We start from the raw sequence: 14,025 nt of genomic DNA, 5'->3' as shown, positions 1-14,025 counted from the left end.
GGCATTTCATAGGCTTGCAGTCACTGTCACAATCATCGCTGCAGACCTCTCTGCTTTCGCACACCTCTCCACTGCCCCTGACTGAGCATGGACTTACACTCCTCTCTGAAGCTTTTAGGACACTTAGAAACCACTCATGCACGGATTACTGTTATTGCTATAGTGTTACAGTAGCTTAACGACATCTTAGACATCATCTGCAGCAAATGTGGAGCAATAAAAGGACCCAGAAAGTGACTCACTCTCTCAAACTAAAAAACAAGGTTTTCTTTTGCCACAGTGTGCCACGCTTTCCTATCATTCTATCACATACTTTCAAATGTAATGATTGATGTCAGCACTCTGTTCAGTCACGAGTTACGTAGTTCAGCATCTGATTTGCATATTGTGTTCAAACACATCTGTGGTATTAAAGGAATTTGCCCAGGGCATCCCGAAAGCAAGTAGAAACACTCCTGTGCTCTCACTCTCATCTCTGTAAGACTGAGGTGTATTCAAATGGTTATGACATAGTCAAGTGAGCTTGTTTGGAACTTCTGCAAGGCTGTAATGTTAAAGTTTAGTTTTACTTCTGATTGCTCATCCTATTAAACACAGATGTTGTTTTAATGAAATATATAACTTTAAGAAGTTTGTTGTAGAGCAAAAGTTAGCATTCAGCTATAGGCCTGTCGCTGTTTAAAGTTTTATCAGAATAGATCAATTTTAGCTGAATTGGTATTCCTGTTCGAATAAGCATGCTTTTCCTTAGTTGAACAGAAAACCAATGACTTCATGTAAAAAATATCTGCATGATGTAAGTTCACAACTTTCCATTAAATTTCAAACGAAAACAAAACACAACTTAGTCAGGGGAGGGTGAAACAGAGAGCATGCTTTTCAGACAATAACATGCGCGGGAAAAGCAGGGCGGAGAGAGGCGGAGCAGAGAGAGGAGAAGGAGGAGGAGGAGAAGAAGAAGGAGGGGGTAAATGGAAGTCTTTTTATCTCTAGTTTCCCACATCCTGTGAACGGCTGCAAACCCGGCCACCCAATTTGAAAGAATGAGTGGAATGCGCCTATTCTCCCCAACCCGCTTTGATGAGCAGCCAGTTGAGAGGCATTGTCAGGCAACTCAAATAAAGACCATAGTCCTGGGCTTCACTTTAGCCCATAAACCTCTGTGTTTAATGTGAAAATAATCAGGTAAATGGCAGGGGTTAGAATGGTAGGAATGCAATTGATGAACTGTTCTCAGGTTGTAGCCTCTGGGTCCTGCTTGTCTCTTTTGTAAAATGTCTTTATTAAGGCATGTGGAAATCTCACTGCTAATGAAAGAAACAGTCTGTTTCTTTTCTCATATTCATATTAGGAGTTCAACAAGAGGAAAACTGAATTGTGTTATGACACAAAAAACAAATGTTTATCAGCATCATGACTATAACGTCAGAAACAAAAGAGGAAAGTTCACCAATCCGATTCTAGAAACTCCATGAACTCCTGTAGTATTTATAAACATGTTAATACAAATACAAAGTCTATTAATATCTTCTTCTGTTCTCTGACTCAGTTTCCCGCGAAGGAAATAGACATAAAGGGGGGTGGGCGCTTGGCTTTGAATTTGCATTTCCCTCCAACTTGTTTTAAAATTGATACCCTAGACTCGCCCCTTTTAGCGCGTTTTTATTCCCGCCACGTCTGTGTCTGGCCCGGGTGGTTTATGGGGTTGGCTTTATTTTCATTCTGTGATTGACACGAGTTTGGAATGCGTCCCTGTGTTCCTATTGGTGCAGGAGACGGAAAGGGGCGGGCATGATTGACATCAGAGCGCTTAGTTAACGCCCTCTTACTACTGGCTTATAAACATCCACCCCCCAGCTCGTTGTTTCCAAGAGCCGGTGTCTGACGGACGCTTTGGTCAGTGCACTGTCTGTGAATTCTACTCAGCTGTTTACAAAACATTGCGTGCGGAAGACGCGTGAATTTTTAATGCGAGTTCTGATACTCATTAAGGTTTTCGGCTTTACTTTTCTGGATCAAAAGTCTCTGGATGAAAGGATCTCTACTGCATTTTCCTTGCTCCAACGTGGACTTTACAGTTCTTCACGGGAGACCGGAGAGAATTACCATCGGAACTAAATCGCTGTTTTAATCCAAAAAGAAGAAGAAGGCTCGTCGCTGACCTGTGGTGGATACCTTTAAAGGAATGCTGCTGTCTAAGCTGAATTCTCTGGCCCATATTTCCACCGATATGCCGGCGAAAATCCAGCTCCAAGTTCATCAAGGTTAGACGCCCTTTTTTTTCCTCTCTAGCGTCATGGAGGACGAGCTGCTGCAATGGCAGACCGCGTATCGGGACTCCGTCCGCTCATACTGTTTCATAACATCTAAAGACTTCAGCTTCTTTTAACCTTTATTTGAGTAACTAGCCTCATGTTATCCTTTTTTCTGAGTCTGTTTTCTTTCTGAGTGTTGCTACGTGTGCTAAGTTTCTCGTCTGGTCCTAACCGGCTGGTTGTGTTTATGTTCCCACAGTGAAGGAGAGGGAGCCTTTCGAGAAGCTCTATCAGGTCGGAGCGGTGCTGGGCAGCGGGGGCTTTGGCACCGTTTACTCCGGTACGAGGATTTCCGACGGGGCTCCGGTTAGTATCTTAATTTGTTGTTACAGACATACTCGCTACCAATTTATATGTGCTGTTTCGTAGGTAATAGTGGTGTGATAATTGTGAATTGACGGGGCTCTCTCTAATCCTGTTAGGTTGCTGTCAAGCATGTGGCCAAGGAAAGAATCTCCGAGTGGGGGGAGCTGGTAAGAAATCATTTAAATAATAACTCAACACATTTTTGTGAATTTTAGAACATCAATTTATTGAATTAAGTTTTTTTAAACCTAAACTTAAGGAAAATATCAGACTATTAGTTCGAATAAGGCATTATTTTCTATCGTGTTTTCATGTGTCAAATACTCTGTTTTCCCCCCACCTTAGCCTAACGGCTGTCGGGTCCCGATGGAGATCGTCCTCCTGAAGAAGGTGGGCACAGGCTTCCGCGGTGTCATCAAAATGCTGGACTGGTTCGAGCGGCCGGACAGCTTCATCATCGTGATGGAGAGGCCGGAAAACGTTAAAGACCTTTTCGACTTCATCACGGAGAGAGGTGCCTTACCTGAGGAGGTTGCACGGAGCTTTTTCCGCCAGGTGCTGGAGGCCGTGCGGCACTGCCACAACTGCGGGGTGGTGCACCGGGACATCAAAGATGAAAACATCCTCATTGACCTCCGCACCGGGGAGATGAAGCTCATCGACTTCGGATCAGGAGCTCTGCTGAAGGACACCATATACACTGACTTTGATGGTGAGCTATCAATTCTTGAATGTGAATTGAAAAACATAAATTTTCCCATTCAACTTGTAAAATTATTGAAAATATAGAGAATTGTATCCTTTTAAACATCACTTAACCAGTAGGAATCCTTAGGTTGTGCCACATCTGATATCCCCCACAGCCTCATAGTCATACACTAAGTTCTTATTACCTTTGCTTTGGCGCCCCCTATAGGTTGAAAGTGGCATTTTTACAACTCAAAGTTTGTAAACAATGTCACATGTCTGCTCCCCCTCCCACACCCAAACACACACACCTCTCTCTCCCTCTCAAACACTGCCTGTCACGCTCCGTGGCACCTGAGACTAGATAATCACCTTGAAAACATTGCTCAGCTGAATAATCAGCACTCAGTTCAATATTTATTTGACAATATAATTATCAGTAATTGTCAGTTTAGAGAAGTTATGTAAAAGATTTGTTATTTTCTTGCCCTAAAGAGTCTTAAATAATGTTTTTCTCTTTTCTTGCCTCTCCTTTGATAGGCACAAGAGTGTACAGCCCTCCAGAGTGGATTAAATATCACCGGTATAATGGACGCTCTGCTACAGTTTGGTCCCTGGGTGTCCTGCTGTATGACATGGTGTGTGGAGACATCCCATTTGAACAAGATGAAGAGATCTTAAGAGCACAAGTCCTCTTCAGGAGAAGAATCTCAGCAGGTAAATACAGTTTGCAACACATTATTGGCCTTTTATTTACATTATTTTAGCATTCTTTGCTTGTAGTGGTGCCCTTATGTATGACTCATCCTCCTCCTCCTCCTTATTCAGAATGCCAGCAGCTGATCAAGTGGTGTCTGTCACTGCGGCCTTCAGACCGTCCATCTTTTGAGGACATCATCAACCACTCGTGGATGCAGAACACATCCTCCTCTGTTGTCCCATCCACAGTGCAGACAGAGAAGACCACCACAGAGATCAGGCTTCACAGCATCGGCCACGAGCCAACAGCCTTCACACCCACCCCTGTCGCTGTGGCTCGGTGATAGAAGCAAAAACAGCTCTCTCTGGGCTGATCTGGTCCGAACTGGCCTGCACTGAGACTATTACAAAAGACTTATGTAACAGACTTGAAGCAGCGAGAAGGGAGGGCTGGCCTGCAGTCCTGACGAAAAGGTGTAAAAGACTGAATGCAGAGGAAGCTGAAACAAATCATCACAACTTGGTTTCACCCTGCAAGGCTCGACCTTCCTGAACCTCGAGACCCCAACTACTTGATTTTCCCAACACTGCGTCTGTCAGAACGTCGTCTGCAGTGGACTCTGATGAAGACGATAAGTGTGAAGCAGTCTGTTGGAGGGCATGGCTCTGTATGCACGGATACCTGCAACGAGCAAACACAGTACATGTGCTTTCTATTCTTCTGAATGGAAAGTGGACACTGAGTTATGTAACCTTTTGCTACGCTGTATTCTGCTCTGCCTCTGTTTTCTCTCTGAGGGAAGAGCAGAGGCGTTGGCAGAGAGGATTTTTAAACAAGTGCCTTCTGTGAGATTGTTGGGGAACCTGAAAATACTTGAATTTAAAAAATCAGAAAAGGCTCCACTTAAAGTCTGCCTTTTCGTGCTCCTTACTCTGTACTCGGCTTTATAGTTTTCATTGCTGTTTTCCTCTCATGGGCCTAGATCAGTGAAGCCTATGCCATTTACAACCACTACTATCACTACTTCTACTACTCCAATGTCATTAGCAACCAGACAACCTCATAGCTCTGGCAGCAACCTGTGCAAACAGATCATAAACACTGGACTTACCTCACTCTTTACTACCACCTCTATGTACGCTACAACCTCTGCTTCCTCCTCTTCTTGTGTTGTGTACTGTATACAAACACAAGGCCTAGGCAACCGCTGGTTCACATCTACATGAATGCACACCACAATGCAAATCCAACCATACCGAAATACAACATCCTCTGCTCTTCACCTCCATTTTTTTTACGTTCAAACAGTGCCTCACACAGGTCTTAAAATTCGACTGAGACAAGAATTGTAAATAATAATATTAATAATAATGATGATATTTATTATTGCTGTGACTTCTTTCTCACACTCATCGAGCACAGAATTATTTATTTATTTATGAGAGAATTTTGGCTGTACTTAATGTATTTCATTCCACAGTCACTGAAGGGCCCACAGATTATTTAAATAAGAAAAAGACAAAGATGAGTTTTTTTGACCATATTTATTATGGCTTGAAATTTAACAAAAGAGCAGATGTGTGTGTATGTTTGTGTATGTATTGTAAATATCATGTAAATAGTCCTGAAAGCACTTCCATGTTAATGTATGTAAACATTGAACATCTACTGATGGTAACTGGTTTTGTTACTCTGTCGTCTGCTGTGGGAGCAAGTGGATTCTGAATGTTGGAGTGTGGATGCGTGTGTGTGTGAATGTATTTGTGTGTGAAAGAGATGTAAGATTGAGAAAACTCTTCTGGTTTCATGATTGCAGCTTGGATTGTTGTTTTTTCATCCATTCAAGTTAGAATTGTAAATTAAATGTTAGAAACTATTTTTTATACAATTTCAATAAATATTTTTTTTAACTATGACCATTGACTCCTTTGGGTTACTTAATGCAGAACTGTCACACGGGTGAAATGTAAATGAATTCATTAACATCCCACAACTGTTTGAAAAGACAGCAGTGTAAAGGATATTTTGGAACATGAGAGATTCTTTTTTTAGGTCAGGAGGTTATACAATTCTGTCAGCAGGCTTCCTGTTTGTCACTTTAGTAGAAAAGCTGCAGGTATAGGGAGCAGATGAGGAGATAAGAGGTGACAGGTGGTTAGAGAAGGGGGGGCAGGATGAAGTCGAATAAAAAGAAAACAAGTCAAAGTCATACGCACAATAAACCTACATCAAGCTGTTCCATAATGATAAATAGCTCCAAGTTAGAAGATTGAATTATTGTTCTCACACTGAAATCTATACGTAATCATCCACATCTAATTTACAGATACTGTTTTCACCCTATTTTTATCTTTGCCTCATTACTGGAGTGAGATTCTCTATCATTTGGCAGGTTTGACAGTATAATTGTTTTCAAAAACACTACAGGTGCATTTTCCCTTTTGTATTACAAGGTGCAGTACATAGATTTGAACTACATTTAGTAAATCATACTAATTAGAGAATGGATAGATGGTAATTTTGATAACGTATAGTGTTCAGATTCTAGATGTAACAATTTCCTCACTCAAACCTGCTGTCAATGAAAAGATGGTAGCCTTTGTGGCCAAGGAGCTCCTGTGATACATGACAGATATGGGCCTCCATTTGCCAACTTTGAGCATCCAAATCATCAGTTAATGCAAGTTGAATAGCGCAGGGATTCACAAACTGTTCAGTCAGTTCACATAGGAGTGGCCAGATTGGGCTACTGTTAATCTTGGAGTGGCACACCAAAACCAAAAGCCATAACTGAGTTTCAGGAATTCCATTGTACCATTGGGGTATATCTACTAGAACTACGGGAATATGAGAAAAAGCTGCTGAGATACTCTGGTTTCTTATTTCACAGTCAATGTTACTGATTATCTGATGTGCATAAAGTACTATATTAAGGTTAGTTACAGCAATAATAATTTAATCAGATGGTGAAGGAGAAGTTGCTGAGATATCTATCAAATAACAGGAAGCTGAAATATTCTTTGCAGACCACTTCCTGTTGCATTTCTTTTCTTTTTATCATTGGCCATTTTGATATATCTAAGATTTCAGGATTCATTCAAGAGTCCTTTTTTTTTGACCAGGCTATAGATGGGTTAATATCTGCTTTGAAAACTGCTTTTTTCAGCTTGGTGTGTATGTGACTTCTGGTAGTTCCTGAGCCAGCCTTGAGCGGACACTTGAGAAACAGCTGATTTTAGCACTCCTGCATTGTCTCATATTCTTAGACTGGAGGTAACTGCTTGGTCGTTACCCTGGCTAAGTAACCTTGGGGTCAGGTGGCATCAAAGAAATATAGGAAACAGGTCAAAGACTTCCCATTTGCATGATTTTATATCAAAATTAACCCCACTTTCTGGTTATATGTTTACAATAATGGATGAAATAAGGAATTAAAGCCATTCTCTCTCAAAGGCATTTCCTCCTATACGTGTTTCAAGACTTGGACTTTGGGAACCATCGCAATAGCGCACAACAACCACTGTCTTCTTTGAGGACAGACAAAAGACAGTGACATGTATGTTATTAGTTTGACCGTACTTGTTTGTGCAGTAGAAACAGGGCAGTGCAAGATGGTGGCCACCTGCTCCAATAACACTGCACCTTTAAAATGCAATTAGTGTCATATAAAGACTATTCGCAATAAACCCCTTGTACCTGCTACTCACTGAGCATATATAGTTCAAAATACCTTATGCAACTAATCATCTAATCTACATCTACATTTTTTGCACCAGTAATAATTTGCCAATAATATGCACACTATCCATAAACATATTTTATCCTTATAATACTTTTGCCGGAATTAAATATTTTAGTATAGGTCATCAGCATGTGTGTTATAAGGTTTTTAACACGCTTCATGCCACACTTGTTCATAAATAAAGGATGAGTTTATCTCCCAACCGCTGATCTAAGCATCAGGTATAAAGTGTTTAAAATAATCATTCTGTCAATTCACAGCTGTGATATGGGTCACTGCTTGTCTTCTTGAGTTTAATCCGGCTAAAAGGCTGCAGATGCTCTTGTTAGTTAATCTGCAGCAGACACTGATAGCTAGCAGCAGGCAGCAAGCTATCGTGGATCTGCTCTCCAGGACAGATAAGAGTTGTAGCTTTAATCAGTTGTGATGCTCCCATGGGATTCCTGGCCTCACCGCTAATCTTCCTTGAGACACCGCTGCTGGGATCCCAACCAAAGCAAAACCAAGATTTACACAAGTGAATTACACGGAGGATGGGAACGCTGCGGCTCCCATCGGAACCAGTTAGTGTCCGTCAGGTAGAGTAAATGTGAAGAGCTATTACCTGCTGAAAGTGGGTATAAAAGGAGGGATGGAGGCTACAGTACAGCTATGCAGATCTTAACCATACCCCAGTATTATTCACTACTTTTGGCTGTTAGCCTACAACTCTAGTGTGTAGGTGGGTTTTTTTCAGTTGGGAAGTCATAATTTAAAATTCAGTGAGTGCTTTAATGTAAAACCACAACATCAGAATGTATACCTAATATTCAATACAGATAAAGTAACAACTGCAACTACAGGTTTAAACTTTAAACCATGTTGCAGGTGTTAAAACACAAGTTAATAAATAATATTTTTATAAAGCCAATATTAACTTGAATCTACCATGTTGCAAATATCTTAACTATATCAACTCAGCAAGTCTTGTACTGAAAGTTTCTGTCTTTGCTGTCTACCTGAGTTTCACTTAAAACAAATCAAACTGAGCAGGGTCAGAGAAGAGCAGAAAACCTGAGTCAGACTGACGTTCCCTCTGCTCCTGCACTGACTCAGCTCTAGTTTTAAAGAGCCAGCCACTGTCAAAGTGTTTGAAAATATGGTGTGATATGGTGTCAACTTTAAGCCACTTCTTTGGAGGGGACAGGCTCTCAGGTTGAAGTTACAGTGCCACTGGAGCAGAATGATCTACAGGCAGGAGCAAAGAGTGAATTTGAGCCAGAGTCGAGAATTTCTTGTCCTGTAGGAAGTCTTTAAACTCCAGGCTTTCTCTTTTCACCCATCTTGCCGAGTCACTTTTTAGGAGCTGGTAAAGAGACACAAATGTGACAATATATACAAAGAGACTACAAATTTGGCAGCAATAAAAAGTTGGTAGTGATCAAATCAGAGCAAAAAGTGGAGCAGCAACTGGATTTGTTGAGGCTACTCAAGATGTAAAAAAGGTATGTGCGTAATTTCAGAAATCAACCTCTAAGGTGCTGCTTTGTTAACAGCTTGTTTCCCCTGTGTCCAAACTATTAACTAATGTACTTTGATAGCTGTACCTATCGGTATAATAGGGGTGTGGAATACACAGGAGGTACTTGTATACTAATGAAAAAGAAAACGTACCCTGTCTCATTCAGTCCAACCCCATTACACACTCATTCCAATATTTATCCTTATTGGTAAGTTACATAACTGACCACATGCCCTTTTAATGCCTCCCACAACCCAGACAAGAAGATTGATGGACAGCGAGAGACAGTCCATTATGGGGGCTGCCAAGTCGGCACATCCCTTCCCCGATGTTTCCTCAAGTCAAGCCAACAACAACCTTTTACCAGAGGTGACAATAAGAGAGGAGATTCTTGGTTTTCTCAACTTTTTTAGTCCCCTTTTTCTGTCACTTTTATTCCTCATTTCAGCCTATTGATTATTAGTTGGTACAATATCAGCTTGTCTTGAAGTTATTGTAGGATTTTTTGTTATAATGTATAAATTCGTGGTAGGGATTCAGGTCAGACAGCATGCCAGGACAATTCTTACCAACAGCTTTTCTCATCTGTAACAAAGGATATAAGCAACGACGAACTCAGATTTTTAGTGACTCAAATCATTTGTGCTCACACTCCTGTAACAAACCACCCCATCAGAACCTAATCCTAGGTGAATCCATTCCTCAATCAGCTTTTGCACGCCTTCTGTCAGTCTGTCAGTCACAGACTCTCAGGCATCTCATTTCAAATCACATGTTACAACAATAAAGTCAAGCTGTGCCTCCATAAAACTCACAGTGGGTATTTTTGTATCAGATAATTATAGACTGATGTCATCAAAGCAAACCAGCCCTAAAAATAAAATGTCATCTCCAGCATGAATTCTAAGTGTGGTGTCAGTCTTCAGTAATCCTTTTGATCTGGTTTTTCCTTTCTTCTGCAGGTACTCAGACAACATACAATTTCCCTGAACAGATTACAGTGTGTCGAGACCACAGGTAGTTTCTGCGAATAACCCGGCCATTCATTTCCCTTCTCATTCTGAGAACCACAGGCCACATCACACTGCGCATGTCAGGGCTTGTTCTCATGAGCGTCCGAAAAAAGCAGAAGGTGAAAATTTTCAGAATTGTCACCCACAAAGAGGTCAACACTGTTTGAAAACCTTTGTCTCAGCTTAAATAATGGTTGTCATTCCTCTGAGCTAAATATGCAATGACTGATATCTTCTTAAATGACGGTGAACAAATAATGATGATTAATCAATAGATGAGTTTTTTTATGCAACCATTTTCTTTCTACATTTCAAACCCTTTATCAACTGTATGCCTACTTAGATGGCAAACACTGCATCAACAAAATGGTAAAGTAGGTAGTTTACTTTGAAATTCTGTCTTGTGGTATGACCTTTATATACCCTTCCCCCTCAGAGGGTTCAGAAAAGGGTGCTGATAAAGCCCTGCAGTCTAGGTTGAGCACACAATGAGGTTAGCCCTTGAGCGGGCAGCCTGGTATGAATCGAACCCGCAGCACCTTTACCGCATGTTGCTCCCCACTTCCATCCTTGTTACTGCTGTATTAATTATTCCATCCTCTATGAGCATAAACATAAAAAAGCCAGAAAAAAATAACTTAAAAGAGAGTTAAAACAATGCAGTTAAAGAGGTAAATAAACCTGTTTTGAACAAAGACTCATCGATTAAATACAACCAGGGAGAGCCAAATGGTGCTAGAAGAGTTATACATCTGCATGGAATGAGCACATTGCTGAAGACAAATATATGGGGTTGTCCATATACCATGCTACATGTGGACATGGCCTTAGATATACCACTGCCCCTCTTTAGTTTATCTTTAGAATTTCAAAACATTGGGAAGCTTACACATCTTACTGTTAAACATCAAAATAAGGTAGTTTTAGTAGTTTGCTGTTGCCCTCTTCATCTGACTGGTACCTCCACGCCAGCTATTCCAGACACAAGAAAAAAGAAATCCACGTAGAAACATTCAGTCTTGATGTTGATTGTCTGGTTTGATGTTGCTGCTCAAACAAAGGGATCAGTAAGTGTTTCACTCTGTTTTTACCCTGTATGAAACTTCAACTACTAGCTTTGAGCTCATTCGAAGTGAAAAAGCTTTTAGTTTTATCGTCTTTATCTTACATATAGAAATTGCCAGATATGGGACTCATTCGTCAGCTGCATTTGGAGGAGCCTTGGAAATGGGACAGCCCTTGAAGGATGCAGCCCCTGAACCGGAACACTGTTTGTGTGTTTGGCTCTCCCCTCTGACTACTCGCTATGACCTAGCCTATTTCCCAAAATGTCATCACTTTTCCCTTAAACACTTCATCAAAAACAATGTAAGGAGTTTTTGTGAGACACCACACTGAGCTGTTCTTTCCTATTGTTCATTCTACCTTTGTTGAGCAGAGTTTTCCCCGTACATGTGGAAGGACTGATCATGCAAACTGTCTACAGAGTCAAATACAGAGCTGGGGATTTGCATGGACTGCTGGTGAGTCACTCTTTCTCCCCCCCTGAAGGCTCATTTGACTGTCTTGATTCAACACTGAGTCACCACAGAACAAGGACACAGTGAGGTATCTACCAGAGACCTTTTTCAACAACAACACTGTCTATGTTTAGCTCCAGAAAATGAGACATATTGATAACTCATGTGTCTCCTTGGAGAGGTCTGATGTGTAATTATGACTCGTTGAGCACGTCATTTGTTTTGATCACATTACAGACGCTGAAATGCAATATGTTCTCTACTTACTCTGCTGTCTGTCACCCTCAGCAGGCGTTTTTTCACATAAGACAGCCTAATCATATCTGATTGGCTCATTTCTCTCTCTTTCTCGTAACTCATGTGCTGCACCTTCTTCTTTGGAAAGCCCAGCTGCTGTGTTGCGTCAGCGTCCTCTGTTCTCTAACTGTGAGAAGCAGAGACAGAGACATGTTGGGCAACTTCTGAGGAACTTCCTTCACCGTCCTGAATCTCCATCTATCTGTCTCCCTCTTTGTCTCTGTTTTTCTTCCCCTGCTTGTCTTTATCCTCCTATTATCTGACGACATGATAAACACACAGGAACACACACTCGTACATTCCTGTGCACACAAAGGTAAGGTTAGCAAACAATCAGAGGGATGAGGAATCATTTGTAGTCCATCTGTAAATTATGATGTTGAGAAACCAGTCTAAACACATGCCACATACTTGTGCTTTATTTGGGAAATAGGTTGTGTTTGGTGATGCATTAAAGACGATGTGACAGAAAAGAAATATGACAAATCAAGACAGATTATCCTACCCACGTTGTAAGAAAGGATTCCTTTAGTCTTTCAGTCAATGAAAGAACCTCTTTATGAGTTTTTATTCCTACGCCTTTCAAGATGAGTGACCAGACAGCTTTAGATGGCAACATTTGTCCCAGTTACTAAAAATGTCACGTATCAGGTGACTGTCAGGTGATCATCCCGACGAAGGGGCTCTGCAGAAACACTGACCTTTTGAGGTTAAATAGATATGACTGTATCTGAGTTATGGATTTGCAGCTCTGCCCTTTTGAATAACTTCTTTCTCTGTTTTTCAAAGATAAACTGTAACACAGTACATACACAAACACATGTCGGCCTGAGGGGCTGCTGAACTGATGATAAGTAAATAATTTAAGGCTCAAGTGAGGAAGTTTTAGATCTTAATGAAACACATTGCTTGTCTCTTCATGACCCATAAAAGCAAAAAAAAACACCATCAAGAAGATGGAAATATTCAACACACTAAGTGTCATATTTGGTTTGTTAAATGACAACAGAGTGAGATTTATCATTAGAAAGTAAATCTTACAAATGTTTGAGGACAAGATCGGCCAAGAGATAAGGCCTAAAACTTTGTCTACAGGGGGCCTGAAAAAAATCAAAAGCAAACAGGTCATTGCAAGAGCTTTAATACTCTGAGCCAAACACGTGTTTTAGTTTTAAAACAAAACTTTTTAAGTCTACTTGAGGGAGAAAAGGTAAAGGCGGTGAGCTTGTTATCTGTATTGTTAGAATCTACAGATAAGCTAATTTTACCCATAGATTGTATAAAACATGGATGTAGTCTCCCTGATGTTACCTGTCTGTTTCTGAAATGGAAAATGAAGCACATCAGCTATCACAGCCATATTGGTAGTGGCAAAGGCGTCGCGTACAGCCATAGGGCATCCGTTGGTAGAGGTGTCCCAGTCCGATATTGATATCGGATATCGGTCTGATATCAGCAAAAAAACAAGTATCTGTATCGTATCGTAATGCATCTAAAATCTCCGATATAAGCACTCCGATAAAAGCATTTTCTGTTACTCATTGGCTACTGTTGCTGACTACTGTTCTTTGTTTGAATAATATAACTCAATCAAGCCTTTTCTAACATGACAGACATACTACAAAATAAGTAATAAAAGTAAGCATGTTTAATGCTGATATCGTATCTGATTAATATCGGTATCGGCCAATACTCAATGCTGCAGTATCGGTATCGTATCGGTAGTGAAAATTTAATATCGGGACATGCCTACCCGTTGGTCACATGACACGGATCTGTGCCTCTGATTTGGCAAGCTCTCGATCTTAATAGCCTCTGAATGGCCGAGTTCGAAAAAAATTCACCCCCCATACAGTGTGTGCTGATAGTAGAATTAGCGACTCAGACTGGAGAAGTTTTTTTGAACCAGGCTGTAAATAGGTTAATTTCTGTTTTGAAAATGGC

At 40.8% G+C, this 14,025-nt stretch overlaps 1 protein-coding gene across 1 annotated transcript; it reads left to right on the top strand.

Annotated features, from left to right (window-relative positions):
* The first annotated feature begins 1,880 nt into the window (after positions 1-1,880).
* On the top strand, positions 1,881-5,924 carry pim1 (Pim-1 proto-oncogene, serine/threonine kinase). The gene is made up of 6 exons (XM_074682392.1): positions 1,881-2,264; positions 2,515-2,621; positions 2,738-2,788; positions 2,967-3,333; positions 3,849-4,025; positions 4,137-5,924. Exons 1-6 carry the CDS (start codon positions 2,186-2,188, stop codon positions 4,349-4,351), a joined length of 996 nt encoding a protein of 331 aa, XP_074538493.1. The 5' UTR covers positions 1,881-2,185; the 3' UTR covers positions 4,352-5,924.
* The last annotated feature ends 8,101 nt before the right edge of the window (positions 5,925-14,025 follow it).

This window comes from Halichoeres trimaculatus, unplaced genomic scaffold (assembly GCF_033239565.1).
Source record: "Halichoeres trimaculatus isolate MK-OKI-2021-1 unplaced genomic scaffold, fHalTri1.1 fHalTri1_scaffold_11, whole genome shotgun sequence".
NCBI classification, from domain to species: domain Eukaryota; kingdom Metazoa; phylum Chordata; class Actinopteri; order Labriformes; family Labridae; genus Halichoeres; species Halichoeres trimaculatus.
The sequence above is the reverse complement of the archived record's forward strand: the minus strand, read 5'-3'. Positions and strand labels throughout refer to the sequence as shown.

Coding starts and splice junctions, on each gene's coding strand:
- pim1 (XM_074682392.1), top strand. CDS start 2,186: ATGCTGCTGTCTAAGCTGAATTCTCTGGCCCATATTTCCACCGATATG. Junction 2,622..2,737: donor GGATTTCCGACGGGGCTCCG/GTTAGTATCTTA, acceptor TAATCCTGTTAG/GTTGCTGTCAAGCATGTGGC. Junction 3,334..3,848: donor CATATACACTGACTTTGATG/GTGAGCTATCAA, acceptor CTCCTTTGATAG/GCACAAGAGTGTACAGCCCT.